General features: G+C 67.1%; 1 protein-coding gene across 19 annotated transcripts in view; it reads left to right on the top strand.

The window, feature by feature from the left end:
* PLEC (plectin) overlaps positions 1-25,824 on the top strand; it is an 84,497-nt gene extending 58,673 nt beyond the window's left edge. For 18 of the 19 annotated variants that reach the window (XM_082046683.1, XM_082046698.1, XM_082046699.1 and 15 more), the window contains 18 exons: positions 400-561; positions 3,859-3,963; positions 5,013-5,108; positions 5,194-5,319; positions 6,675-6,827; positions 6,907-7,061; positions 8,547-8,673; positions 9,210-9,393; positions 9,475-9,632; positions 10,895-11,073; positions 11,632-11,770; positions 11,906-12,262; positions 12,351-12,434; positions 12,545-12,649; positions 12,853-12,951; positions 14,268-17,648; positions 18,266-25,214; positions 25,684-25,824. In XM_082046683.1, coding sequence (XP_081902809.1) covers positions 400-561; positions 3,859-3,963; positions 5,013-5,108; positions 5,194-5,319; positions 6,675-6,827; positions 6,907-7,061; positions 8,547-8,673; positions 9,210-9,393; positions 9,475-9,632; positions 10,895-11,073; positions 11,632-11,770; positions 11,906-12,262; positions 12,351-12,434; positions 12,545-12,649; positions 12,853-12,951; positions 14,268-17,648; positions 18,266-24,598 — 11,943 coding nt within the window. In that variant the 3' untranslated portion in view covers positions 24,599-25,214; positions 25,684-25,824. The remainder of the gene's footprint in view (positions 1-399; positions 562-3,858; positions 3,964-5,012; positions 5,109-5,193; positions 5,320-6,674; positions 6,828-6,906; positions 7,062-8,546; positions 8,674-9,209; positions 9,394-9,474; positions 9,633-10,894; positions 11,074-11,631; positions 11,771-11,905; positions 12,263-12,350; positions 12,435-12,544; positions 12,650-12,852; positions 12,952-14,267; positions 17,649-18,265; positions 25,215-25,683) is intronic. The other variant, XM_082046692.1, reaches the window with a different exon arrangement.
* The last annotated feature ends 1,626 nt before the right edge of the window (positions 25,825-27,450 follow it).

Genomic DNA, 27,450 nt, shown 5'->3' with positions numbered 1-27,450 from the left:
TTTGGGTGTGGGTTTGGATGCAGTTTGGGGTGCAGGTTTGGGGGTGCAGTTTGGGTGCGGGTTTGGGTGCAGTTTGGGTGCAGTTTGGGGTCACAGCCGGTGCAGTTTGGGGGCGGGTTTGGGTGCAGGTTTGGGGGTGCAGTTTGGGTGTGGGTTTGGATGCAGTTTGGGGTGCAGGTTTGGGGGTGCAGTTTGGGTGCGGGTTTGGGGTGCAGTTTGGGGTGCAGTTTGGGTGCGGGTTTGGGTGCAGTTTGGGTGCAGTTTGGGGTCACAGCCGGTGCAGTTTGGGTGCGGGTTTGGGTGCAGTTTGGGTGCAGCTGTGGCTCAGCGCACCCCTCCCGCGCTGTGCCATGCCATGCCGTGCCATGCCGTGCCATGCCGTGCCGTTCCATGCCGCAGAGCTCGTCGCGGGCGCGGCTGCGGCAGCTGGAGAGCCTGCACGGCTTCGTGGGCGCCGCCACCAAGGAGCTCATGTGGCTCAACGAGAAGGAGGAGGAGGAGGTGACGTTCGACTGGAGCGACCGCAACCCCAACGTGGCGGCCAAGAAGGACAGTTACTCGGTACGGCCGCGGGGGGCACCGGCCCCGGGGGGCCCTGGGGGACACTGGCCCCGGGGGGCACTGGGGGGCACCGGCCCCGGGGGGCACTGGCCCTCCTGTCCCTGCATGTCACTGGCCCTGTCCATCCCTGTCCATCCCTGTCCATCCCTGTCCATCCGTGTCTGTCCCTGTCTGTCCCTGTCCCTGGGTGTGACTGTCCCTGTCCCTGCACAGGTCTGGCCCTGTCCCTGCATGTCCCTGTCCCTGCATGTCCCTGCCCGTGTCTGTGCTTGTCCCTCCCTGTCCCCACACAGTCCCGTCCCTGTCCCTGTGTGTCACTGTTCCTGTCCCTGCACAGTCCTGTTCTTGTCCCTCCCTGCCCCTCTGTGTCACTGTCCCTGTCCCTCCATGTCACTGTCCCTGTCCCTGCACAGTCCTGTCCTTGTCCCTCCCTGTCCCTCTGTGTCACTGTCCCTGTCCCTCCCTGTCCCTGCGTGTCACTGTCCCTGTCCCCGCACAGTCCCATCCCTGGGTGTGACTGTCCCCGTCCCTGCACATGGCTGTCAATGCGCAGTCCTGTCCCTGGGTGTGACTGTCCCTGTCCCTGCACATGGCTGTCCCTGCACAGTCCTGTCCCTGTCCCTCCCTGTCCCCGCGTGTCACTGTCCCTGTCCCTGCACAGTCCTGTCCCTGTCCCTCCCTGTCCCTGCATGCTGCTGTCCTGTGTGGTCCTGTCCCTGTGCAGTCCTGTCCCTGTCCCTGGGTGTGACTGTCCTTGTCTCTGCACAGTCCTGTCCCTGTCCCTATGTGTCACTGTCCCTGTATCTGCACAGTCCTGTCCCTGCACAGTCCTGTCCCTGTCCCTGTGTGTCACTGTCCCTGTCCCTGCACAGTCCTGTCCCTGTCCCTGTGTGTCACTGTCCCTGTCCCTGCACAGTCCTGTCCCTGTCCCTCCCTGTCCCTGCGTGTCACTGTCCCTGTATCTGCACAGTCCTGTCCCTGCACAGTCCTGTCCCTGTCCCTGTCCGTCACTGTCCCTGTCCCTGCACAGTCCTGTCCCTGTCCCTGTGTGTCACTGTCCCTGTCCCTGCACAGTCCTGTCCCTGTCCCTCCCTGTCCCTGCGTGTCACTGTCCCTGTCCCTGCACAGTCCTGTCCCTGTCCCTGTGTGTCACTGTCCCCATCCCTGCACAGTCCTGTCCCTGTCCCTGTGTGTCACTGTCCCTGTCCCTGCACAGTCCTGTCCCTGTCCCTCCCTGTCCCTGCGTGTCACTGTCCCTGTCCCTGCACAGTCCTGTCCCTGTCCCCGTGTGTCACTGTCCCTGCACAGTCCCTGTTCCTCTGTCCCGGTGGTGACAGAAGATGCTCTTTGGCCATCCCAGCCCGCTGTGCCACCCCAGCCTGCTGTCCCTGCCGTGTCCCCGCGCTGTGCTGTCCCTGCCGTGTCCCCGTCCCTGCCGTGTCCCCGTCCCTGCCGTGTCCCCTTGCTGTGCCGCAGCTCCAGCCCCGCTGTGTCCCCTCCTGCCGCCAGCTCTGCGTGTCCTCCCTGATCGGGCCGGGGTCCTTGTCCCCTCGCGCTGTCACTGACCGGAGCCGCATCTGTGCGCCGAGGCTGAGCACCCTGAGACCCCCCTGAGACCCCTGACACCCCCACGTCCCCTCCCTGAGACCCCCTGTCCCCTCCCTGTCCCCTGAGGCCCCCATGTCCCCTCCCTGTCCCCTGAGACCCCCTGTCCCCTCCCTGTCCCCTGAGGCCCCCATGTCCCCTCCCTGTCGCCCCCGTGTCCCCGGCAGCCACAGGGTCCTCGGGGTGGGGGCAGGAGGGGCTGCAGCCCCGGGGACACACAGACAGACACACAGACAGACGGACACGCACAGATGGACACACAGACACACAGAGGTGCGCGAACACACAGACAGACACACAGGCGCACAGATGGACACACAGACACGCACAGACAGACGCACAGACGTGCACAAACACACAGACAGACACACAGGCGCTCAGATGGACACACAGACACGCACAGACAGATGCACAGACGTGCACAAACACACAGACAGACACACAGGCGCACAGATGGACACACAGACACGCACAGACAGACGCACAGACGTGCACAAACACACAGACAGACACACAGGCGCACAGATGGACACACAGACACGCACAGACAGACGCACAGACGTGCACAAACACACAGACAGACACACAGGCGCACAGATGGACACACAGACACGCACAGACAGACACACAGACGTGCACGAACACACAGACAGACACACAGGTGCACAGATGGACACACGGACAGACACACGGACAGACACACGGACAGACACACAGACAGACACACAGGCGCACAGATGGACACACAGACAGATACACAAACACATAGACAGGCAGACACGCACAGACACAGACACACAGACAGATAGACACACACAACATGCATGGCCGGACACACGGACACGGCCACCCAGCCATGTGCGGACAGATGCACAGACACACAGATGGGCGCAAACACAGGCACACGGACGGACACACAGACACGGACAGATGCACAGACATGCACAGACAGACACACAGGTGGACACACAGATACACAGACAGACGCACAGACACGAATGGATGAACAGACACAGATGGACACACAGATACACAGACAGACGCACAGACACGAATGGATGAACAGACACAGATGGACACACAGATACACAGACAGACGCACAGACACGAATGGATGAACAGACACAGATGGACACACAGATACACAGACAGACGCACAGACACGAATGGATGAACAGACACAGATGGACACACAGATACACAGACAGACGCACAGACACGAATGGACGCACAGACACAGATGGACACACAGATACACAGACAGACGCACAGACACGAACAGACGCACAGACACGAACAGACGCACAGACACGAACAGACGCACAGACACAGATGGACACACAGACACAGATGGACACACAGACACAGATGGACACACAGACAGATGCACAGACACAGATGGACACACAGACACAGATGGACACACAGACGCACAGACACGAACAGACACACAGACACAGATGGACACACAGACACAGATGGACACACAGACACAGATGGACACACAGACAGATGCACAGACACGAACAGACACACAGACACAGATGGACACACAGACACACACAGACACACGCATGTGGCACACACAGACACACGCACACACAGACACACGCACACAGGGCAGGACAGACGTCCGTGGCCGGACAGACGTCGGCGGCCGCCCACACGCCCGCGCTGTCCGTGCCCGCGCAGGCGCTGATGCGGGAGCTGGAGCAGCGGGAGCGGCGCATCAAGGAGCTGCAGAGCTCGGCCGAGCGGCTGCTGCGCGACGAGCACCCGGCGCGGCACACGCTGGAGGTGGGGCCGGGGACCGGGGGGCCTGGGGGCCGTGGGGGGTCTGGGGGCCATGGGGGTCTGGGGGCCTGGGGGGGTGTCAGTGGGACAAGCACCCAGCGCAGCGCACGCTGGAGGTGGGGCCAGGGGCCATGGGGGCCTGGGGGGCCATGGGGGGCCATGGGGGCCTGGGGGCCATGGGGGCCATGGGGGGTCTGGGGGGTTGTCAGTGGGACAAGCACCCGGCGTGGCACATGCTGGAGGTGGGGCTGGGGGGCCATGAAGGCCTGGGGGCCATGGGGGTCTGGGGGCCATGGGGGCCATGGGGGTCTGGGGGCCATGGGGGCCATGGGGGGGTCTGGGGACCTGGAGGGGGTTGTCAGTGGGACAAGCACCCGGCGTGGCACATGCTGGAGGTGGGGCTCGGGGCCATGGGGAACATGGGCAGCTTTGAGGTCCCTGAGGGGGCACGGGGGGTCTTTGGGGGGCTGAGAGGGGTCTGGGGGGCCAGGGGGAATATGGGGGGCCTGGGGGTCCCAGAGGGGGCCTGGAGGGCCAAGGCTGGTATGGGGGAACCTGGGGAGCGCTGGGGGGTCTTGAGGGTCTGAGAGGAGTCTGGGGGGTCAGGGGGTGCTGGGGGGACCTGGGGGACCTGGAGTCTCTCCTGGGGGGCTGAGGGGACCCAGGGGCTCTTGGGGGCTGAGGGGGCCAGGGGGAGCATGGGGGCTCTTGGGGAGCTGGGGGGGGCCATGGAGCCTGGAGGGGCTCTTGGGGGGCCGAGGGGGCCGGTGTTGTCTGGGTGGCTGGTTGGTGCCGGTGGCAGTGGCGGTGGTGATGCCGGTGCCGATGCTGGTGGCAGTGGCAGTGGCAATGCTGGTGGCAGTGGCGATGCCGGTGGCAATGGCGATGCCGGTGGCAGTAGTGGTGGCAGTGGCAGTGGTGGTGGCAGTGGTGGTGGCGATGCCGGTGGCGGTGGCAGTGGTGGTGGCAGTGGTGGTGGCAGTGGTGGTGGCGATGCCGGTGGCGGTGGCAGCAGGGGCAGGTGGCCCTGAGCCGTGTCCCGTGTCCCGCAGGCGTTCCAGGCGGCGCTGCAGACGCAGTGGAGCTGGATGCTCCAGCTGTGCTGCTGCATCGAGGCGCATCTGAAGGAGAACAGCGCCTACTTCCAGGTATGGGGGCTCGGGGGGCGTGGGGGGGGGGCCCCGGGTCACGCACGGCCGGGTGACGCCCCAGCTGACCCCCCCGGCCCCCCAGTTCTTCGCTGACGTGCGGGAGGCCGAGGAGTTCCTGCGCAAGACGCAGGAGAACATGAGGAAGAAATACTCGTGTGACCGCAGCATCACGGTGACGCGGCTGGAGGACCTGCTGCAGGACTGCATGGTGAGCGGCCCGGCCCCCGGGACCCCGGCGCAGACCCCCAGGCTGGGACCCCCTGGTGGGACCCCCTGGTGGGACCCCCCGGTGGGAACCCCCAGCTCGGACCCCCCGGGTGGGACCCCCTGGTGGGACCCCCCAGTGGGACCCCCCGGTGGGAACCCCCGGCTGGGACCCCCCGGTGGGAAACCCCAGTGGGACCCCCGGTGGGATCCCCCTGCAGCCCTGGGGTGACCCCCTGCAACCCCCGGGGTAACACGACTGCCCCAATGCGTGAGCCCCCCTGCAGCCCCCAAGGTGACCCCCAGACCCCCCTGCAAGCCCTGGGGTGACATGACTACCCCCAATCCCTGAGCCCCCCTGCAGCCCCCAGGGTGACTCCCCCAATCCCTGAGCCCCCTGCAGCCCCCAGGGTGACTCCCCCAATCCCTGAGCCCCCTGCAGCCCCCGGGATGATCCCCCAATCCCTGAGCCCCCTGCAGCCCCCGGGATGATCCCCCAATCCCTGAGCCCCCTGCAGCCCCCGGGGTGACCCCCCAATCCCTGAGCCCCCTGCAGCCCCCGGGGTGATCCCCCAATCCCTGAGCCCCCTGTAGCCCCCAGGGTGACTCCCACAATCCCTGAGCCCCCCTGCAGCCCCCAGGGTGACTCCCCCAATCCCTGAGCCCCCTGCAGCCCCCAGGGTGACCCCCAGACCCCCCTGCAACCCCTGGGGTGACATGACTACCCCCAATCCCTGAGCCCCCCTGCAGCCCCCAGGGTGACTCCCCCAATCCCTGAGCCCCCTGCAGCCCCCGGGGTGACTCCCCCAATCCCTGAGCCCCCTGCAGCCCCCGGGATGATCCCCCAATCCCTGAGCCCCCTGCAGCCCCCAGGGTGACCCCCCAATCCCTGAGCCCCCTGCAGCCCCCGGGATGATCCCCCAATCCCTGAGCCCCCTGCAGCCCCCAGGGTGACTCCCCCAATCCCTGAGCCCCCCTGCAGCCCCCAGGGTGACTCCCCCAATCCCTGAGCCCCCTGCAGCCCCCGGGGTGATCCCCCAATCCCTGAGCCCCCTGCAGCCCCCAGGGTGACCCCCCAATCCCTGAGCCCCCTGCAGCCCCCGGGGTGATCCCCCAATCCCTTGAGCCCCCTGCAGCCCCCGGGGTGACCCCCATCCCCCTGCAGCCCCCCGAGGATGATCCCCCCAAGCACCCCCCGCTGCACCCCCCCGCACTGCGGTGACACCCTCCCCACACACAGACCCCGCTTCAGGAGTGACCCCCCAGTATCCCCCCCACCCCGACCCTGCTGCAGCGCCCCCCAAACCCCGCACCCCGGGGGGCGCAGCGGGCCCCCCTGAGCCCGCGCTGGTGCTGCAGGAGCAGAAGGAGCAGCTGGCGGAGTACGGGGCGCAGCTGGAGGGGCTGGCGCGCCGCGCCAAGACCATCGTGCAGCTGAAGCCGCGCGGCGCCGGCGCCCCCCTGCACGGCCGGCCCCCCATCCAGGCCGTCTGCGACTACAAGCAGATCGAGGTGCGGGGATGGCGGGAGGGCGGGGGGGGGGTGGGATGCGGGGCCCCCCGCCCGGTCTGACGCCCCCGCGCCCCCCCAGATCACGGTGCACAAGAACGACGAGTGCGCGCTGCTCAGCAACGCGCAGCCGCACCGCTGGAAGGTGCTGAGCGCCGGCGGCAGCGAGGCCATCGTCCCCTCCGTCTGCTTCCTGCTGCCCCCCCCCAACAGCGAGGCGCTGGACGCCGTGCGCAGGTCAGCGCGGGGACCCCCGCCCGCGGGGACCCCCACCCGTGGGGACCTGTCTGGGTGGTTTCCCCTGTCCCTGGGGTCCCTCTGTCCATGTGGTCCCCTGTCCGTGGGGTCCCTCCTATCCATGGGATCCCCTTGTCCATGAGGTCCCCCCTGTCCGGGCAGTCTGGGGGGTCCCCTTGTCTATAGGGTCCCCTTCATCTGTGGGGTTCCCCCCTGTCCCCGGGGGTCCTTCTGTCTATGGGATCCCTACTGTCTGTGTGATACCCCTGACCATGAGATCCCTGCTGTCTGTGGGGTCCCCTTGTCTATGGGGTCCCCTTTATCTGTGGGGTCCCCCCTGTCCCTGGGGTCCCTCTGTCCATGGAATCCCTGCTGTCCATGGGGTACCCCTGACCATGAGATCCCGGCTGTCTGTGGGGTCCCCTTGTCTATGGGGTCCCTTTCATCTGTGGGGTCCCCCCTGTCCCTGGGGTCCCTCTGTCCATGGAATCCCTGCTGTTTGTGGGGTCCCCCTTGACCGTGAAATCCCTGCTGTCCGTGGGGTCCCCCTGACCATGAGATCCCGGCTGTCTGTGGGGTCCCCTTGTCTATAGGGTCCCTTTCATCTGTGGGGTTCCCCCCTGTCCCTGGGGGTCCTTCTGTCTATGGGATCCCTACTGTCTGTGGGGTACCCCTGACCATGAGATCCCCACTGTCCGTGGGGTCCCCTTGTCCATGAGATCCACCCTGGCCTTGGGGGTCCCTCTGTCTATGGGATCCCCTCTGTCCATGGGGTCCCCTTGTCCATGAGGTCCCCCCTGTCCCTTGGGTCCCTCTGTCCATGGAATCCCCGCTGTCCGTGGGGTCCCCCCGACCATGAGATCCCCACTGTCTGTGGGGTCCCCTTTTCCATGAGGTCCCCCCTGTCTGTGCAGTGCCTGGATCTGGGGGGTCCCCTGTCCATGGGGTCCTCCTGTCTATGATATGCCCCATCTGCGGGGTCCCTCCCCATCCTTGGGGTCTCCTATGACCTTGGGGTGCCCATGTCTATGATATGCCCCCTGTCTATGGGGTTCCTCCTCATCCTTGGGGTGCTCCAGTCTGTGGGGTTCCCTTGTTTGTGGGGTACCCGCTGTCTGTGAGGTCTCTCTTTAGCCGTGGGGTCCCCCCTGTCTGTGTGACCCCCCAGTCCTTGGGGACCCCCAGTCCTTGGGGTCACCCATGTCCTTGAGGTCCCCCCTGTTGGTGTGATCCCCCAGTCCTTGGGGACCCCCAGTCCTTGGGGTCACCCATGTTCTTGAGGTCCCCCCTGTCTGTGTGATCTTTCCTGTCTGTGGGGTCCCTTCTCATCCATGGTGTCCCCCTTGTCTGTGGGGTCTCCCCGGACTGTAGGGTCCCCCCATCCCTGGGGTCCCTCCTCAGCCCCTGTCTGTGTGGTCGCCCCATCCGTGGTGTCCCCACCCGTGAGGTCCCCACCGCCCCCCCTGACCGCAGCACCTCCCGCAGGCTGGAGGCCGCTCACCAGCAGCTCCTGGAGCTCTGGCACCAGCTGCACCTGGACATGCGCTGCCTGCTGTCCTGGCAGTGCCTGAGCCGCGACATCCAGCAGATCCAGGCCTGGTCGCACCTCACCGTGAGTTGGGGTCCCGGGGGTCCCGGGGGGCTGATGGAGCCGCTGGGCACTGGGGAGGCCAAACCGGGACCCTGGGGGCAGTGTAGGGCCCCTCAGGCCAAGAAACCCTTGAGGTGCTGGAGCAAGTGGAGAGAAGGGAGCGGAGCTGGTGAGGGGCTGGAGCACAAGGGTGATGGAGACTGAGGGACCTGGGGGTTCAGCTGGAGAACAGGAGCTGAGGGGAGACCTTCTGATCTCTGAACTGCCCAAAAGGAGCTTGGAGCCAGGGGGGTCGGGCTCTGCTCCCCAGGAACAAGCGCCAGGAGCAGAGGAAACAGCCTCAAGTTGCGCCAGGGGAGGTTGAGGTTGGATGTGGGAACAATTTCTTCCCCAAAGGGCTGTGGGGCATTGAACAGGCTGCCCAGGGCAGTGCTGGAGTCACCAGCCCTGGAGGGCTGGACAGACGGACATGGGGTTCTGAGGACAGGGGGCAGTGCCGGGGTGGCTGTGGTTGGATCAGTGACCTGTGCGGCGGGTGACGCGCTGCTCCGGCGCAGTTCCGCTCGCTGCACGCCGAGGAGTGCCGGCAGCTCCTGCGCAGCCTGGACACGCACTACCAGGAGTTCCTGCGCGACAGCCAGGACTCGCAGGCGTTCCAGCCCGACGACCGGCTGCAGGCCGAGCGCGACTACAACGCCTGCACGCACAAGTACGAGCTGCTGCTGCGCAGCCAGGAGAAAGGTGAGCGCCCCGTCCCCGCCGCCCGGGCTGCGGGTGTCCCTGGAGCGGGAGGGCGCTGACCCGTCCCCGGCGTCCCCGCAGGCGAGCAGGACGAGTCGCTGTGCAAGAGCTACATCTCGCAGCTGAAGGACATCCGCCTGCAGCTGGAGAGCTGCGAGTCCCGCACCATCCACCGCATCCGCCTGCCCCTGGACAAGGACCCGGCCCGCGAGTGCGCGCAGCGCATCTCCGAGCAGCAGGTGCGGCCGCAGGGGACCCCGCACCGCACAGGGGGACCCTGGCACCACACACGGGGATGGGGACCCCGCACCGCATGTGGGGATGGGGACCCCAGCACCACACACAGGGATGGGGAACCCGGCACTGCACGTGGGGATGGGGACCCCAGCACCACACAGGGGGACCCTGGCACCGCACACGGGGATGGGGACCCTGACACTGCACATAGGGATGGGGACCCCAGCACCACACAGGGGGACCCCACACCGCACGTGGGGATGGGGATCCCGGCACCACACACGGGGACCCTGGCACCACACATGGGGATGGTGACCCCGGCACCAAACATGGGGACCCCCAGCACCACACATGGGGACCCCAGCACCACACACGGGGATGGGGACCGTGGCACCTGTAACAGGGACGGGGACCCTGTCACTGCACATGGGGATGGGGACCCTGGCACCTGTAACAGGGATGGGGACCCTGGCACTGCACATGGGGATGGGGACCCTGTCACCTGTAACAGGGATGGGGACCCCGTCACTGCACACGGGGACCCTGGCGTCCCCAGCGGGGCTGGGTCTGTCACGGAATCCCCAGTCACGGGACGGTTGGGGTGGAGGGGACCGCTGGAGATCCCTGTCCAAGCCCTGCTAGCACAGGGTCAGGAGAGCAGGTGGCACAGGACACGTGCAGATGGGTTCGAGCGTCCCCAGAGGAGACCCCACGGTGTCTCATGAAATCACAGGATGTCCTGAGCTGGAAGGGACCCACAGGGACCACAGAATCACAGATTTGGGTTGGAGGGACATTAGAGCTCCCCTAGTGCCCCCCCTGCCATGAGCAGGGACATTTCACAGCTCAGGGTGCTCAGAGCCCCGTCCAGCCTGGCCTGGGGTGTCTCAGGGATGGTTCAGCCACCAGCGCTCTGGGTACCCGGGCCAGTAAATCTGGTGAAAGGTGGTTGGAAGAGCATCTCAGCAGGACCAAAAAGATGCACAAAGCAGTTTCCTGTCCCTGCCCAGGACACCCCACAGGTCACCCCGTGTGTCTGAGGACGGTGTCCAGTCTCTTCTTGGCCACTGTCAGGTTGGGGCTGTGACAGCTCCCTGGGAGTCTGTTCAGTGCTCCGTCACCCTAACACAAAGCCGTTTCTCCTGGTGTCCAGCACACGGGTGGGCTGCAGCCCCCCGCGCTGCTCCTCTCCAGGGCGGGGGTGGCCAGGGACACGGTGTCACATGGGGGGTCATGGGAGTGAGGGACCCTCCTGTCCCCGCAGCAAACCCACCTGGAGCTGGAGGGCATCAAGAAGAACCTGGACAAGGTGAGCGAGAAGACGGAGCAGGTGCTGGCGCAGCCCGAGCAGGCCAGCTCGGCGCCCGTGCTGCGCTCCGAGCTGGACGTCACGCTGCAGAAGATGAGCCAGGTGTACAGCCTGTCCAGCATCTACCTGGAGAAGTGAGTGCCTGACCCCGCGCGGCTCCGGCGTCACCAGCCGGGATGAGCCTGCGCTGGCCGGGTGGGCTCGGGGGGTCCTGCAGGAATCGCAGGATCATCAGACGGTTTGGGATGGAGGGACCTCCAAAGGTCACCGGTCCAACCTCAGGGACATTTCACAGCTCAGGGTGCTCAGAGCCTCGTCCAGCTCTGGGGTGTCTCAGGGATGGTTCAGCCACCACCTCTCTGGGAACCTGGGCCAGGCTCTCACCACCCTCAGGGCAACAATTCCTTCCTCATGTCCGGCCTGAATCTCCCTCCTTCAGTTTAAACCATCACCCCTTGTCCTGTCACAACAGGCCCTGCTCCAAACTCCGTCCCCATCTTTCCTATTGACCCATTTTAAGTCCGAAAAGGCCACACTAGGGTCTCCCCGGGCTGAGCCCCCAGCTCTCTCAGCCTTTCTCCCCAGGGCTGTTCCAGCTCGGATCATTTCTGTGTCCCAGCGGTGCTGGCGTGTCCCCCCTTCTCCGAGCTCTGTGCCGCCGGCGCCGGCTGAGCCGCCTCCTCTCCCCGCAGGCTCAAGACCATCAACCTGGTGATCCGCAGCACCCAGGGCGCGGAGGAGCTGGTCAAGAAGTACGAGGACCAGCTGAAGGACGTGCAGACCGTGCCGGCTGACCTCAAGGAGCTGGAGGCCAGCAAGGCCGAGCTCAAGGTAACGGCACCGGGACAGGCTGAGGTTCTTAGGGACGCGGGTTCGTGCCAGGGTTGGGCCAACGGTTGGGCTCGATGACCTTGAGGGTCTTTTCCAACCATTGGATGAGCCCGTGACCCCTGTTCTGTGCGGCAGCGGCTGCGTGCGCAGGCCGAGGGCCACCAGCCCTTCTTCAACACGCTGGAGACCGACCTGAGCAAGGCCAAGGACGTCAACGAGCGGATGGTCCGGGGCCACAGCGAGCGCGACGTGGACCTGGAGCGGTACCGGGAGCGCGTGCAGCAGCTGCTGGAGCGCTGGCAGGCGGTGCTGGCGCAGAGCGACCTGCGCCAGCGCGAGCTGGACCAGCTGGGCCGGCAGCTGCGCTACTACCGCGAGAGCTGCGATGCGCTGCTGCGCTGGATCCAGGACGCCAAGCAGCGCCAGGAGCAGATCCAGGCGGTGCCCATCACCGACAGCAAGGCGGTGCGCGAGCAGCTGCTGCAGGAGAAGGTACCGCCGGCGGCGGGATGCGCGGGGCCGGTGCTGCCGGCCGACCGCGGCCGCGGGGCGCCTGAGCTCACCCCCACCTCTCCCCCAGAAACTTCTGGAAGAGTGCGACCGCAACAAGGACAAGGTGGAGGAGTGCCAGCGCTACGCCAAGCAGTACATCGACGCCATCAAGGTGCGGCGCCGGCCCTGCCCGCGCCAGGCTGGCCGTCCCGGGGTGCTGCGGCGGGTGTGGGGGGCTCGCTGGGGACCCCGGGCGGTGTCCTGAGCGCCCTGTGCCCGCAGGACTACGAGCTGCAGCTGGTGAGCTTCAAGGCGCAGGTGGAGCCCATGGCCTCGCCGGCCAAGAAGCCCAAGGTGCAGTCGGCGTCCGACAGCATCATCCAGGAGGTGAGGGGGGACCCGCGGATGCCGGGGCACGGCTGATCCCCGGCGGCTCCGTCCCCGGGAGCGCGGGCGGTGGCCCTCGAGGGGCGGGCATGGGGGTCTGGCACCGGGCTCGGCTCCCTTGGCCCCTGTGCCGCCGCGGTGCCGGGCAGCGGGGTGGGGGTGCTGTGGGTGCGCCGCCCTGCTGACCCCGCCGTCTGCCGCAGTATGTGGAGCTGCGGACGCGGTACAGCGAGCTGACCACGCTGACCAGCCAGTACATCAAGTTCATCACCGAGACGCTGCGGCGGCTGGAGGAGGAGGAGGTAGGGCAGCGGCACGGCTCCGGCCACGGTCTCTCTGCCGTGTCACCACGCAGTTTGTGGTGACGCCAGCCCCCATCACTAACGCTGGCCACGGCCTCTAACCCCGCTCTTATCGGGCTCCTGGCTCTGAAGCTGCTGGCTCTGGGCGCAGAGGGTCCCCAAGCCGAGAGGGTTGGCCGGGCCGGCGTGCAGCTGCACCGGCGGGCTCTGGTGAGACTCTGGTAGGCGGCACTTCCCAGATACACGTAGCGCAGTCGGCATCTGCCTTCGCTTGGGCGCTGGGCTCGGGCGCTGGCGCCCGCTGGTTTCTGTCTCCATAACCTCTCTAACTCTTGGTTTCTGCCCTCGAAGTCGAGCCGCTTTGCCAGTGCTTTGTCTTGGGGGCTGGTTGCGTTGGTGGGGATCTAATGGCGGGTAAATACCCAGGATGACTCTGGCCTCCCTGCACCAGGTACTCACTGTGCGCATGTCCCCGTCCCCACCGCACCCCCCGCTCGCCCTGCGCCCCCTCCCGCTGCTGCAGCCCCCGCTCCTGTCCGCCTCTGCCGCGGCCCCGCGCCCTCACCGTGGCACGAGGGGACCCCGCGGGCCAGGTCCGGCTCCCCGGTGTGTGCCGCCCCCACCCTGCACGGCGCTGCGGCGGCCTCGCTCGTGCTGCATGTGGCACCGGAGCCCCGCGCCGTGCACGAGCCGAGCCGGCCCTGCGGTGTGCGGCCGGTGGGGTTAGGGGTTCGGCGCAGCACGGGCTGGCGCGGGAATCGCTCTGCACCTCGTCGAGGCTTTCTTGGCGGGGAAAGAGCCGCTGGCACCTCCCTGGCCGCCCGCTCCCTCCGTGCCGCTTGCGCTGGTGCTGCCGCTGGGTCTCGCTTCTCCGAGGTGACGGGTGTCTGCGCCGGCGCCTCTCGCATGGGGAGCATGGGGGCTCCTCTCCGCGGGGACAGCGGGCGCGGTGGTGGTGCGCACGCCGCTCGCGTCCGTCTCCGTCGTCTGCGGCTTTGCTCGCGCTCCATCTCTTCTCTGTGGTACGTGGCCATCTTGCTTCTGGCACCGCTGTCTCGGTCCTGTCGCTGTGCTGAGTGAGCCACGGTGCTCGCGTGTCCCGTCTGCCACGCGTCTTCTGGAAGCCGGTGTCACCGCCTCCAGCTCGTGGGGAGGCTCAGGGACCAGAAGTCATCGCACGCGCATCTTCCGCCCGGCCCGGCCCGTCTCCCGGCGGCGCGTGGTTGTGGCTGGCGCTGACGCCCCGGCTCGGTCGCATCCCTTGTGATTTCTCTCTCTCTCCCCTCTCTGTTTTCTCTGCACCCTTTGCCCTCCAGAAAGCCGCCGAGAAGCTGAAGGAGGAGGAGAGGAAGCGGCTGGCGGAGGTGGAGGCGCAGCTGGAGAAGCAGCGGCAGCTGGCCGAGGCCCACGCCAAAGCCAAGGCGCAGGCGGAGGCAGAGGCGCGGGAGCTGCAGCTCCGCATGCAGGAGGAGGTCACCCGGCGGGAGGTGGTGGCCGTGGACGCCGAGCAGCAGAAGCAGAACATCCAGCAGGAGCTGCTGCAGCTGCGGCAGAACTCGGACCACCAGATCAAGTCCAAGGTCAAGCTGATCGAGGAGGCCGAGTACAACCGCAAGAAGGTGGAGGAGGAGATCCGCCTCATCCGCCTGCAGCTGGAGAGCACCGAGAAGCAGCGGGCGAGCGCCGAGACGGAGCTGCAGGAGCTGCGGGCGCGCGCCGAGGACGCGGAGCGGCAGAAGCGGCAGGCGCAGGAGGAGGCCGAGCGCCTGCGGCGGCAGGTGAAGGAGGAGAGCCAGAAGAAGCGGGAGGCGGAGGAGGAGCTGAAGCGCAAGGTGCAGGCGGAGCGGGACGCGGCGCGGGAGAAGCAGAAGGCGCTGGCGGACCTGGAGCAGCTGCGGCTGCAGGCGGAGGAGGCCGAGAGGCGCATGCGGCAGGCGGAGGCCGAGAAGGAGCGGCAGATCCAGGTGGCGCAGGAGGTGGCCCAGCGCAGCGCCGAGGCCGAGCTGCAGAGCAAGCGGCTGTCCTTCGCCGAGAAGACGGCGCAGCTGGAGCTGTCGCTGCAGCAGGAGCACATCACGGTGGCCCACCTGCAGGAGGAGGCCGAGCGGCTGAAGAAGCAGCAGCTGGAGGCCGAGCGGTCGCGGGAGGAGGCCGAGAAGGAGCTGGAGCGCTGGCGGCAGAAGGCCAACGAGGCGCTGCGGCTGCGGCTGCAGGCCGAGGAGGTGGCCCACAAGAAGACGCTGGCGCAGGAGGAGGCGGAGAAGCAGAAGGAGGACGCGGAGCGGGAGGCCCGCAAGCGCGCCAAGGCGGAGGAGTCGGCGCTGCGGCAGAAGGAGCTGGCGGAGGAGGAGCTGGAGAAGCAGCGGGAGCTGGCGGAGGGCACGGCCCAGCAGAAGCTGGCGGCCGAGCAGGAGCTGATCCGGCTGAAGGCCGAGATGGAGAACGGGGAGCAGCAGCGGCTGCTGCTGGAGGAGGAGCTGTTCCGGCTGAAGGCGGAGGTGAGCGAGGCCATCCAGAAGCGCAAGGAGGTGGAGGAGGAGCTGGCCAAGTTGCGCGCCGAGATGGAGGTGCTGCTGGAGAGCAAGGCCAAGGCGGAGGAGGAGTCGCGCTCCAGCAGCGAGAAGTCCAAGCAGCGGCTGGAGGCCGAGGCCAGCAAGCTGCGGGAGCTGGCCGAGGAGGCCGCCCGCCTGCGCGCCCTCTCCGAGGAGGCCAAGCGGCAGCGGCAGCTGGCGGAGGAGGAGGCCGGGCGGCAGCGCGCCGAGGCCGAGCGCATCCTCAAGGAGAAGCTGGCGGCCATCAACGAGGCATCGCGGCTGAAGGCGGAGGCGGAGATCGCGCTGAAGGAGAAGGAGGCGGAGAACGAGCGGCTGCGGCGGCTGGCGGAGGACGAGGCGTACCAGCGCAAGCTGCTGGAGGAGCAGGCGGCGCAGCACAAGCAGGACATCGAGGAGAAGATCGCCCAGCTGAAGCGCTCCTCGGAGAGCGAGCTGGAGCGGCAGAAGGGGCTGGTGGAGGACACGCTGCGGCAGCGGCGGCAGGTGGAGGAGGAGATCCGCGGGCTCAAGGCCAGCTTCGAGAAGGCGTCGGCGGGCAAGGCGGAGCTGGAGCGGGAGCTGGGCCGCATCCGCGGCGAGGCCGAGGAGGCGCAGCGCAGCCGACAGCAGGCGGAGCGCGAGGCCGAGCGGCAGCGGGCGCTGGCGCTGGAGGAGGAGGCGCGGCGCCGCGAGGCCGAGGAGAAGGTGCGCGCCATCGTGGCGGCCGAGGAGGATGCGGCGCGGCAGCGGCGGCTGGCGCTGGAGGAGGTGGAGCGGCTGCGCGCCGCGGTGGAGGAGGCGCGGCGGCAGAAGGAGCTGGCAGAGAAGGAGTCGGAGCGGCAGATCCAGCTGGCGCGGGAGGCGGCGCAGAAGCGCCTGGCGGCGGAGGAGAAGGCGCACCTGGCCGCCGTGCAGCAGAAGGAGCAGGAGCTGCTGCAGACGCGGCAGCAGGAGCAGAGCCTCCTGGAGCGGCTGCGCGAGGAGGCCGAGCGCGCGCGGCGGGCGGCCGAGGAGGCCGAGCTGGCCCGCGGCCGCGCCGAGCAGGACGCCAGCCTGTCCCGGCAGCGCGTGGAGGAGGCCGAGCGGCTGAAGCAGCGCGCGGAGGAGGAGGCGCAGGCCCAGGCGCAGGCGCAGGCGGACGCGGAGAAGCTGCGCAAGGAGGCCGAGCTGGAGGCGGCCAAGCGGGCGCAGGCGGAGCAGGCGGCGCTGCGGCAGAAGCAGCTGGCGGACGCCGAGATGGAGAAGCACAAGAAGTTCGCGGAGCAGACGCTGCGGCAGAAGGCGCAGGTGGAGCAGGAGCTGACCAAGGTGAAGCTGCAGCTGGACGAGACCGACCACCAGAAGGGCATCCTGGACGAGGAGCTGCAGCGGCTGAAGGAGGAGGTGGGCGACGCCGTCCGGCAGAAGGCGCAGGTGGAGGAGGAGCTCTTCAAGGTGCGCGTGCAGATGGAGGAGCTGGCGAAGCTGAAGAGCCGCATCGAGGAGGAGAACAAGGCGCTGATCCTCAAGGACAAGGACAACACGCAGAAGTTCCTGGCGGAGGAGGCCGAGAAGATGAAGCAGGTGGCAGAGGAGGTGGCGCGGCTCAGCGTGGAGGCGCAGGAGGCCGCCCGGCTGCGGCAGCTGGCCGAGGACGACCTGGCGCAGCAGCGGGCGCTGGCGGAGAAGATGCTGAAGGAGAAGATGCAGGCGGTGCAGGAGGCCACGCGGCTGAAGGCAGAGGCAGAGATGCTGCAGAAGCAGAAGGACCTGGCGCAGGAGCATGCCAAGCGGCTGCAGGAGGACAAGGAGCAGATGCAGCAGCGCCTGGCCGAGGAGACCGAGGGCTTCCAGAAGACGCTGGAGGCCGAGCGCCGGCGGCAGCTGGAGATCACGGCCGAGGCCGAGCGCCTCAAGCTGCAGGTGGCCGAGATGAGCGTGGCCCAGGCCAAGGCCGAGGAGGAAGCCAAGCGCTTCAAGAGGCAGGCGGAGGACATCAGCGAAAGGCTGCACGAGACCGAGCTGGCCACGCAGGAGAAGATGACGCTGGTGCACACGCTGGAGATCCAGCGGCACCAGAGCGACCAGGACGCGGAGAAGCTGCGAAAGGCCATTGCCGACCTGGAGCAGGAGAAGGAGAGGCTGAAGCAGGAGGCAGCACTGCTGCAGCAGAAGGCCGAGGAGGTACTGGGCTGCGGGTCCCCTTGGTGGTGGCGGTGCACGGGGACACCCTCGCTGCGGTTCACGGGGACGCCCTCGCTGCGGTGCACGGGGGCGCCCTCGCTGTGGCGCGGGCGGGCGCGGAGCCGGCTGCTGGCACCGACCGGGAGGAGGCGGCGTCCCTGAGCCCCCGCTCCACCGTTCGTCCCCCAGGTGTGGGGCAGGACCCCCGCGCGTGGGGCAGGGCGTGCGCGGAGCCAGCACCAGGCGCAGTGAGGCGAACCCGGCCGGGAGGCATCAGCGCAGGAGCTCCCACCCCCTGCTGCTGCCGTGGAGGGGGATCCACACCCCCCATGCCAGCGTTGCGGCGCCGCGGCGCGTCCTTGTTCCTCTCCGGAGACGAGAGCCGTCCCCGGCTCCCGCCGCGGTGCCGGGCAGGGAGGCCCTGACCCCGCGTGGGAGCTCGTGTCCTTTCCCCGCTCGTCCCAGCCCGTGTTGCTTGTCCCTAACCCGGCGCTGCTTCCCTAACTCCTGACCCCGCAGCAGAGTGGCTGAGTGACCGCGCAGCCCCGCCTGGCGCCACCGCGCTGCCCGTCCCCCCCGCTGCCGCCGTCTCACCCCCGTCCTCTCTCCCTCCCCAGATGCAGGTGGCGCAGGAGGCGCAGCTCCGCCAGGAGACCCAGCTCCTCCAGCAGACGTTCCTGACGGAGAAGGACGCCCTGCTGCAGAAGGAGAAGTTCATCGAGGAGGAGAAGACGAAGCTGGAGAAGCTCTTCAAAGACGAGGTGGACAAAGCCCAGAACCTGAAGGCGGAGCAGGAGCGGCAGCAGAAGGAGATGGAGCAGGAGAAGCAGCAGCTGAAAGCCATGCTGGACGAAGCCAAGAAGCACCAGCAGGAAGCGGAGGAGAACGTCCGTCAGAAGCAGGAGGAGCTGCAGCAGCTCGAGAGGCAGCGGCAGCAGCAGGAGAAGCTCCTGGAAGAGGAGAACAAGAAGCTGAGGGAGAGGCTGGAGCAGATGCAGGAGGAGTACAAGGCCGCCCTGGCCCAGACGCGAGAGATCATGATCCAGACGGACGACCTGCCCGAGGAGGCCGCGGTGACCGCGGCGCAGCTGCCGGATATCAAGACTATGCCCAACGGCAGAGACGCGGTGGACGGGCTGGCGCAGAACGGGGAGCCCGAGTTTGCCTTCGAGGGCATCCGTCAGAAGGTGTCCGCGGAGAAGCTGGCTGACGCCGGCATCCTGAGCAAGGAGAGCCTAGACAAGTTGGCGAAGGGCGTGGTGAGCGTTGGCGAGCTCTCGCAGAGGGAAGACATCAAGAGGTACCTGCAGGGCAAGAGCAGCATTGCCGGTTTGTTAATCAAACCCACCAATCAGAAGATGAGCATCTACGAAGCCATGAAGAAGAAGCTGCTGAGCCCGGGCACCGCGCTGGTCCTCCTGGAAGCGCAGGCGGCCTCGGGCTTCATCATCGACCCCGTGCGGAACGCGAGGCTCTCGGTGAACGAGGCGGTGAGGGAGGGGGTGATCGGGCCAGAGCTGCACAACAAGATGCTGTCGGCTGAGCGGGCGGTCACCGGCTACAAGGATCCCTACACAGGCGACAAGATCTCCCTGTTCCAGGCCATGACCAAGGAGCTCATCGTCAAGGAGCATGGCATCCGCCTGCTGGAGGCCCAGATCGCCACCGGCGGCATCATCGACCCTGTCAACAGCCACCGGCTCCCCGTGGAAGCTGCCTACCGGCGCGGCTACTTCGACGAGGAGATGAACCAGGTGCTGTCCGACCCCAGCGACGACACCAAGGGCTTCTTCGACCCCAACACGCAGGAGAACCTCACCTACCTGCAGCTCATGGAGCGGTGTGTGACAGACCCCGACACGGGGCTGTGCCTCCTGCCGCTCACCGACCAGGCGGCCAAGGAGAGAGAGCTGGTCTACACCGACAAAGAAGCCAAGGACGTCTTCAAGAAGGCCACGGTGACAGCACCGTTCGGCAAGTTCCAAGGGAAGACGATGACCATCTGGGAAATCATCAACTCTGAATACTTCACCGAGGACCAAAGGCGGGACCTGATCCAGCAGTACAGGACCGGCAAGATCACGGTGGAGAAGATCATTAAGATCATCATCACGGTTGTGGAGGAAAGCGAGAAGAAGAGCCAGATGTGCTTTGAGGGGCTCCGGGCCCCCGTGCCGGCCGCCGAGCTGCTGGAAAGCAAAATCCTCACCAAGGACCTCTACAACCAGCTGCACCAGGGCAAGAAGACCGTGAAGGACGTGGCGGAGATGGAGTCCGTGCGGCAGTACCTGAAGGGCACGGACGCCATTGCCGGCGTCCTGGTGGAGTCCACCGGCCAGAAGCTGACCTTCTATGATGCCCTGAAGAGAAACCTGCTGAAGCCAGAGGTTGCCCTGTCCCTGCTGGAAGCCCAGGCTGCCACTGGCTACATCGTGGACCCGGTGAACAACGAGCTGCTCTCCGTTGACGAGGCGGTGAAGGCCGAGGTGGTGGGGCCGGAGTTCCACGAGAAGCTGCTGTCCGCAGAGCGGGCGGTGACGGGCTACAAGGATCCCTACACGGGCCAGACGGTTTCCCTCTTCCAGGCGCTCAAGAAGGGCCTCATTCCCACCGACACCGGGGTCCGTCTGCTGGACGTCCAGCTGGCTACCGGCGGCATCATCGACCCCGTCAACAGCCACCGGCTCCCGCTCGACGTCGCCTACAAGCGGGGCTACCTGGACCCCGAGATACACGAGGCTCTGGCCGAGCTGCAAGGCGACGCCAAGGCCTTCTACTGTCCCAACACCCAGGAGCACCTCACCTATGGCCAGCTGCTGAAGAACTGCCACCGCGACAAGCAGACCGGCCTGTGCCTGCTGCCCCTCTCCGACAGAGCCATCCAGGCGCAGCAGGAGGAGCTCTACACCGACAGCCAGGCCAAGGAGTGCTTCGACAAGGCCACCGTGGAGGTGCCGGTGGGCAGCATGAAGGGCCGGACCATGACCATCTGGGAGCTGATCCACTCCGAGTACTTCACGGAGGAGCACAGGCGGGAGCTCCTCCGGCAGTATAAGACGGGCAAGGTGACCATCGAGAAGATCATCAAGATTGTGATCACCATCATCGAGGAGGCGGAGACCAAGCGGCAGGAGAAGCTGACGTTCAGCGGCCTCCGGGCTCCCGTGCCCGCCAGCGAGCTGGTGGAGTCGCACATCATCAGCAAAGCCCAGTACGAGCAGCTGAAGGAGGGCAAGAAGACGGTGAAAGACCTCGCCGAGACAGACGCGGTGAGGAGGTTCCTGCACGGCAGCGACTGCATTGCCGGCGTCTACGTGGAGGCGACCAAGGAGAAGCTGAACATCTACGAGGCCATGAGGAGGAACCTGCTGAGGCCCAGCACTGCCGTGGTCCTCCTGGAGGCCCAGGCAGCCACCGGCTTCTTGATTGACCCCGTGAGGAACCGCAAACTGTACGTCAACGAGGCTGTGAAGGCCGGTGTGGTCGGGCCTGAACTGCACGAGAAGCTGCTGTCGGCCGAGAGGGCCGTGACCGGCTACACCGACCCCTACTCGGGCAACACCATCTCCCTGTTCCAGGCCATGAAGAAAGGACTCATCGTCAAGGAGCACGGCATCCGCCTGCTGGAGGCCCAGATTGCCACCGGCGGCATCATCGACCCCGTCAACAGCCACCGGCTCCCCGTGGAGGTGGCCTACCAGCGCGGATACTTCGATGAGGAACTGAACCGGACCCTCTCTGACCCCACCGATGACACCAAGGGCTTCTTCGACCCCAACACGCACGAGAACCTCACGTACAGGCAGCTGAAGGAGAAGTGCATCGAGGACCCGGAGACGGGCCTGTACCTGCTGCCCCTGCGGGAGCCCGAGAAGCCTGCGGTGGTGGAGACCACGCAGGTGTACACGGAGGCGGAGACGCGGAAGGTGTTTGAGGAGACGCAGGTGGACATCCCCGTGGGCAGCAGGGCCGGCTCCTCCATGTCACTGTGGGAGATCATGCACTCGGACCTGCTGCCCGAGGAGCAGCGGAAGCAGCTCATGCAGGAGTTCCAGTCGGGCCGCGTGTCCAAGGAGCGCATGATCATCATCATCATCGAGATCATCGAGAAGACCGAGATCATCAGGCAGCAGAATCTCACCTCCTACGACTACATCCGGCGCCGCATCTCGGCCGAGGACCTCTACGAGGCCAAGATCATCTCCCAGGAGATCTACAACCTGCTGAAGCAGGGCTCCAAGTCCTTCCGCGAGCTCCTGGATGTGGAGACCATCTGGAAGTACCTGTACGGGTCAGGCTGTGTGGCCGGCATCTACATCCCCTCCTCCAAGCAGAAGCTCAGTATCTACCAGGCGCTGAAGAAGGGGCTGATCAACCCCGAAGTGGCGCGCTGCCTCCTGGAGGCCCAGGCTGCCACCGGCTTCATGATCGACCCCATAAAGAACGAGAGGCTGACCGTCGATGAAGCCGTCAGGAAGGGCGTGGTGGGGCCTGAAATCCACGACCGGCTCCTGTCCGCGGAGAGGGCTGTGACCGGCTACAGGGACCCATACAGCGAGCAGAAGATCTCCATCTTCCAGGCCATGAAGAAGGACCTCATCCCCAGCGAAGAGGCCCTCAAGCTCCTGGACGCCCAGATTGCCACCGGTGGCATCATCGACCCGCACCTGGGCTTCCACCTGCCGCTGGAGGTGGCCTACCAGCGCGGCTTCATCAACAAGGAGACGCACGACATGCTGTCCGAGCCCAGCGAGGTGCGGAGCTACGTGGACCCGTCCACGGAGGAGAAGCTGAGCTACACGCAGCTGCTGAAGCGCTGCCGCCGGGACGAGGGCAGCGGGCTCCTCCTGCTCCCGCTCTGCGACACCAGGAAGCTGACGTTCCGCGGGCTGCGCAAGCAGATCACGGTGGAGGAGCTGGTCCGCTCGCAGGTGGTGGACGAGGCCACCGCCCAGCGCCTCCAGGAAGGCCTCACCTCCATCGAGGAGGTCTCCAAGACCATTAAGAAGTTCCTGGAGGGCACCAGCTGCATCGCTGGCGTCTTCGTGGACTCCACGAAGGAGCGGCTGTCCGTGTACCAGGCCATGAAGAAGGGCATCATCAGGCCGGGCACCGCCTTCGAGCTGCTGGAGGCGCAGGCGGCCACCGGCTACGTGATCGACCCCATCAAGGGCCTCAAGCTGACGGTGGAGGACGCCGTGCGCATGGGCATCGTGGGGCCTGAGTTCAAGGACAAGCTGCTCTCTGCCGAGCGGGCCGTCACCGGCTACCGGGACCCCTACACCGGGAAGCTCATCTCCCTCTTCCAGGCCATGAAGAAGGGGCTGATCCTGAAGGACCACGGGATCCGCCTGCTGGAGGCGCAGATCGCGACGGGCGGCATCATCGACCCCGAGGAGAGCCACCGCCTGCCCGTGGAGATCGCCTACAAGAGGGGCCTCTTCGACGAGGAGATGAACGAGATCCTGCTGGACCCCAGCGACGACACCAAGGGCTTCTTCGACCCCAACACCGAGGAGAACCTCACCTACCTGCAGCTCATGGAGCGGTGCATCACCGACCCGGAGACCGGCCTCTGCCTCCTGCCCCTGAAGGAGAAGAAGCGGGAGAGGAAGACGTCCTCCAAGTCCTCCGTCCGCAAGCGCAGGGTGGTCATCGTCGACCCGGAGACAGGCAAGGAGATGTCTGTGTACGAGGCCTATCGCAAGGGCCTCATCGACCACCCCACCTACCTGGAGCTGTCGGAGCAGGAGTGCGAGTGGGAGGAGATCACCACGTCCTCCTCGGACGGCGTGGTCAAGTCCATGATCATCGACCGGCGCTCGGGACGCCAGTACGACATCGACGATGCCATCAGCAAGGGCCTGATCGACCAGTCAGCGCTGGACCAGTACCGCTCGGGCACCCTCTCCATCACCGAGTTCGCGGACATGCTCTCCGGCAACATGAGCGGCTTCCGGTCGCGGTCGTCCTCCGTGGGCTCGTCCTCCTCCTACACCGTCAGCCCGGCCCCCACACGCACCCAGATCTCCATGTGGAGCGACCCGACCGAGGAGACCGGGCCGGTGGCCGGCATCCTGGACACCGACACCCTGGAGAAGGTGTCCATCACCGAGGCCATGCGCCGCAACCTGGTGGACAACATCACGGGGCAGCGGCTGCTGGAGGCCCAGGCCTGCACCGGCGGCATCATCGACCCCAGCACCGGCGAGAAGTGCTCCGTCGCCGACGCCGTCAGCAAGGGCCTGGTGGACAAGATCATGGTGGACCGCATCAACCTGGCGCAGAAGGCCTTCTACGGCTTCGAGGACCCGCGGACCAAGACGAAGATGTCGGCGGCGCAGGCGCTGAAGAAGGGCTGGCTGTACTACGAGGCCGGGCAGCGGTTCCTGGAGGTGCAGTACCTGACCGGGGGCCTGATCGAGCCCGACGCCGCGGGCCGCGTGTCCCTGGACGAGGCGCTGCAGAAAGGCACCATCGACACGCGCACGGCGCAGAAGCTGCGCGACGTCAACACCTACTCCAAGTACCTCACCTGCCCCAAAACCAAGCTCAAGATCTCCTACAAGGACGCCATGGACCGGAGCATGATCGAGGACGGGACGGGCCTGCGGCTGCTGGAGGCCTCCTCGCAGTCCAGCAAGGGCTACTACAGCCCCTACAACGTCAGCGGCGCCGGCTCCGCCGCCGGCTCCCGCTCGGGCTCCCGCACCGGCTCCCGCTCGAGCTCCCGGCGCGGCAGCTTCGACGCCACCGGCTCCGGCTTCTCCATGACCTTCTCTTCCTCCTCCTACTCCTCCTCCAGCTTTGGCCGCAGATACGCCGGGGGCGCCGTGGAGGCGGCTGCGCTGGCGGCCGCGCTGGCCCTGGCGCTGCCGAGCGGCGGCTGCGGGCGGGAGGCGCTCGGGGGGCGCCCCGGGGCGCTGGGGACCCCGCTCCGCGTGGCCTGAGCCCCGTCCCCAGGATCCCGCCGCCTCCTGCTCGCGGGTGGCGACGCTGCTGCCCGGCCACTCGTTCCTTTCTTAACTTCTAAACTCCGTTCTCTTCCAAAGCAGTGCCTGAAGTTTAACCAAAAAGACTAGACTAATATATTAATATATACAATTATTCTGTCAGTATTTGTATATTAAGAGATGAGAGAGAAGACACACTACCCTCCCAGACCTGCCGCCCCGGCCCTGCCGGCCCCCACCGCTCCGACACCGCGGCAGAGCCGGAAAACCGTTCGTCTTTTTGATCTCACCACTTAGCGACTCTTTTGTAATTAATTAACCCTGCTGGCTTCATCCCCGCCCCCCGAAGGAGGAGACGACCCTTTCCCCGCAGAGGAGGACGCCACGAGCTCCACGCCAGCACCACACACCCCGGCCCTCCGCGCCAGCGCCGGAGCCGTCGCCTGGACCCTTCGGCGTGGCGAGGAGGGGCCTCCACACCCCGGCCCTGAGCTGCCCCGGCTCGGCCTCTCGGCACGACCCCCCGGCACATCCCCCCGGCACATCCCCCCGGCACATCCCCCCGGCACATCCCCACGGCACATCCCGCCACCGCGGAGCCGGCGCCCCCACCGTAAGTGCTGGTGCTGCCCGGTGCTTCCGCTCCGCCGCTTCTCCCACCGCCGCCTCCGCCAGCCCGCCCGCCGGCACGCAGCCGCCGCGCTCGGCTCTCCCTGGCCGCCTGGCACACGCCGGCGGCCGCGCTGCCGTCTGTCTGTCTGTCTGTCTGTCGCTGGTGTATCTGGGAAGTGCTCGCACGAGGTTGATTTCCTGACACTGACCTGGCTTGGTGCTTTGACAGGCGTCCGCCAGAGCCCGCGCTGAGCTCGGCAGAGCTGGCGGTGCCTGCGCCTGGACCCCCCTCGCCAGCGAGGTTCTCGGGACCCTCCGGCGCGGGGGGGCCGTGGGATGCCGCAGCAGCCCGGCGCTCTCGGTAGAAACCAGGCGCATCTCTGTAAACCGGACTCCTTTTCCCGCTCCCGCTGCCGGCTCTGGTTCCCTCGCCGGTGCTGTGCCGCGGTAACGCGCTCTCTCTCTGGCAGACGTCTCTTTCCAGTCCCACCTGCGACGTCCCCGCGCCGCTGGGCGAGTTCCTCAGCTGGGTCTCCACCGTCGGCAAGTCGTGGATGGGCGCCGGGGAAGCCCAGGACGCGGCGGCTCCGCAGCCGCGCTCGCCGGCACAGGTAACGCCAACCTCCCCGACCTGCCCCGGAGCCGGGGATCCCCACGCCGGGCGTGTGCGGGGGCTTTGCCGGGTGCCGCGTTCCGCAGGGGGGACACCGAGGTGTCCGGGGGTGCGATGTTCCTGCAGGCGCAGTTTGGGGTGTGGTGAAGGTTTCCCAGCTGTGGTTGTGCCGGCGGGCGCGGGGCGGGCGCGCGGTGCTGCCGCTGGGCTCAGCAGCCCCCCCGTCTCATCCCCCGTCTCATCCCATCTTCTCTGTCCGCTCTGTTGTAGTGTGGCTGGATGTCCATCCCACCTCCCCTCACCGCCGGCACGGCCGGCACCGCACCTGAGGACGCTGGGACGCGCTCCCCCTCCCTTGGCGCTTGCCAGATTCCCCGGGCAGGGACCGGGGGCCGCGCTGCCGAGGCGGGGGGGCTGCCCCGGTGCCCCCCGGCCCCCGCCGCGCTGCACCGGGCCCCGGGCAGGGGCTGAAGCAATAAGTGACACAGTGACGGTGACACCGTGCCGGCCCCATGGGGCCCGGAGCCCCCAGGACCCCCGCGCGGTGGCCTGGCCCCCCCTCGCCCCGTGTGTCCGCGGTGTCCCCCTCCCCAGGGACGGCGTCCGGCGCGGTGCCGCGGCTCGGCCGCGACCTCCACCGCTCCTCTCCTCCTTCGCCCGCTCTCATCGCCACGTGTCCATCGCTCATGTTACTGCTGCGCACCCATTATCATCATTATTATTCTCATTACCCAGTTTTGCTTTTGCATGACACGCTGACGCGGCGGCTCGGCACCGCGGCCCGGTGAGCTCTGCACCGGCGTCACCGGCGTCACCGGCGGGGCGGCTGGGGCTGGTCCGCCATCCAAAGCATCTTTTAGGGGCAAAACACTAAAACCTGACGTGTACATACGGCCGAGCGTTTGTGAAACCTGCGGTCTGGGCCCAGGGCTCTCCCAGCGCCGTCAGTAAAGATCTGATGAAAACAGCTCCGCGTGGTCTCTTCGCCCTCGGGGCTCCTCGCCGTGGCTGTGCCGCGGCATCGCCGCGCGGGTGGGGGCTCCCGGTGGCCTCCCGCCTGTGCCGTGGGCCGCGGGTTGTGGTGGAGTGTGCACCGGGGGTCTGACCGGCACCGGTGTGCCAGAGCACCAGAGCTCGGACCAGCTCCGGTGTGCCAGGGCACCAGGGGTCTGACCGGCACCGGTGTGCCAGAGCACCAGAGCTCTGACCGGCACCGGTGTGCCAGGGCCCCAGGGGTCTCACCAGCACCCGTATGCCAGGGCCCCAGGGGTCTCACCTGCACCCATGTGCCAGGGCACCAGGGGTCTGAGCGGCACCGGTGTGCCAGGGCACCAGGGGTCTGAGCGGCACCGGTGTGCCAGGGCACTGGGGGTCTTGCCAGCACCCGTGTGCCAGGGCACCGGAGCTCTGACCAGCACCGGCAGGTCAGGCTCATGCCCAGCCCTGCCCGGCATCCCCACGGCACCGCCCGTGCTGTGGGTCCCCGGTTTGGGGACGGGCAGTGGTGGCTCATGGTGTGGCAGGTTCCGTGCCCCCGGCGGGGCGGTGCCGGCTGTCCCTGGTGCCTGTGCCGCTGTGTGCCGGGCTGTGCCTGTGCCCCGGGCTCTGCACCGTGTGTGCCGGT

Source organism: Streptopelia decaocto, assembly GCF_964273445.1.
Source record: "Streptopelia decaocto genome assembly, chromosome: 2".
Taxonomy (NCBI): domain Eukaryota; kingdom Metazoa; phylum Chordata; class Aves; order Columbiformes; family Columbidae; genus Streptopelia; species Streptopelia decaocto.
This window is presented reverse-complemented; position numbering and strand designations above follow the sequence as displayed.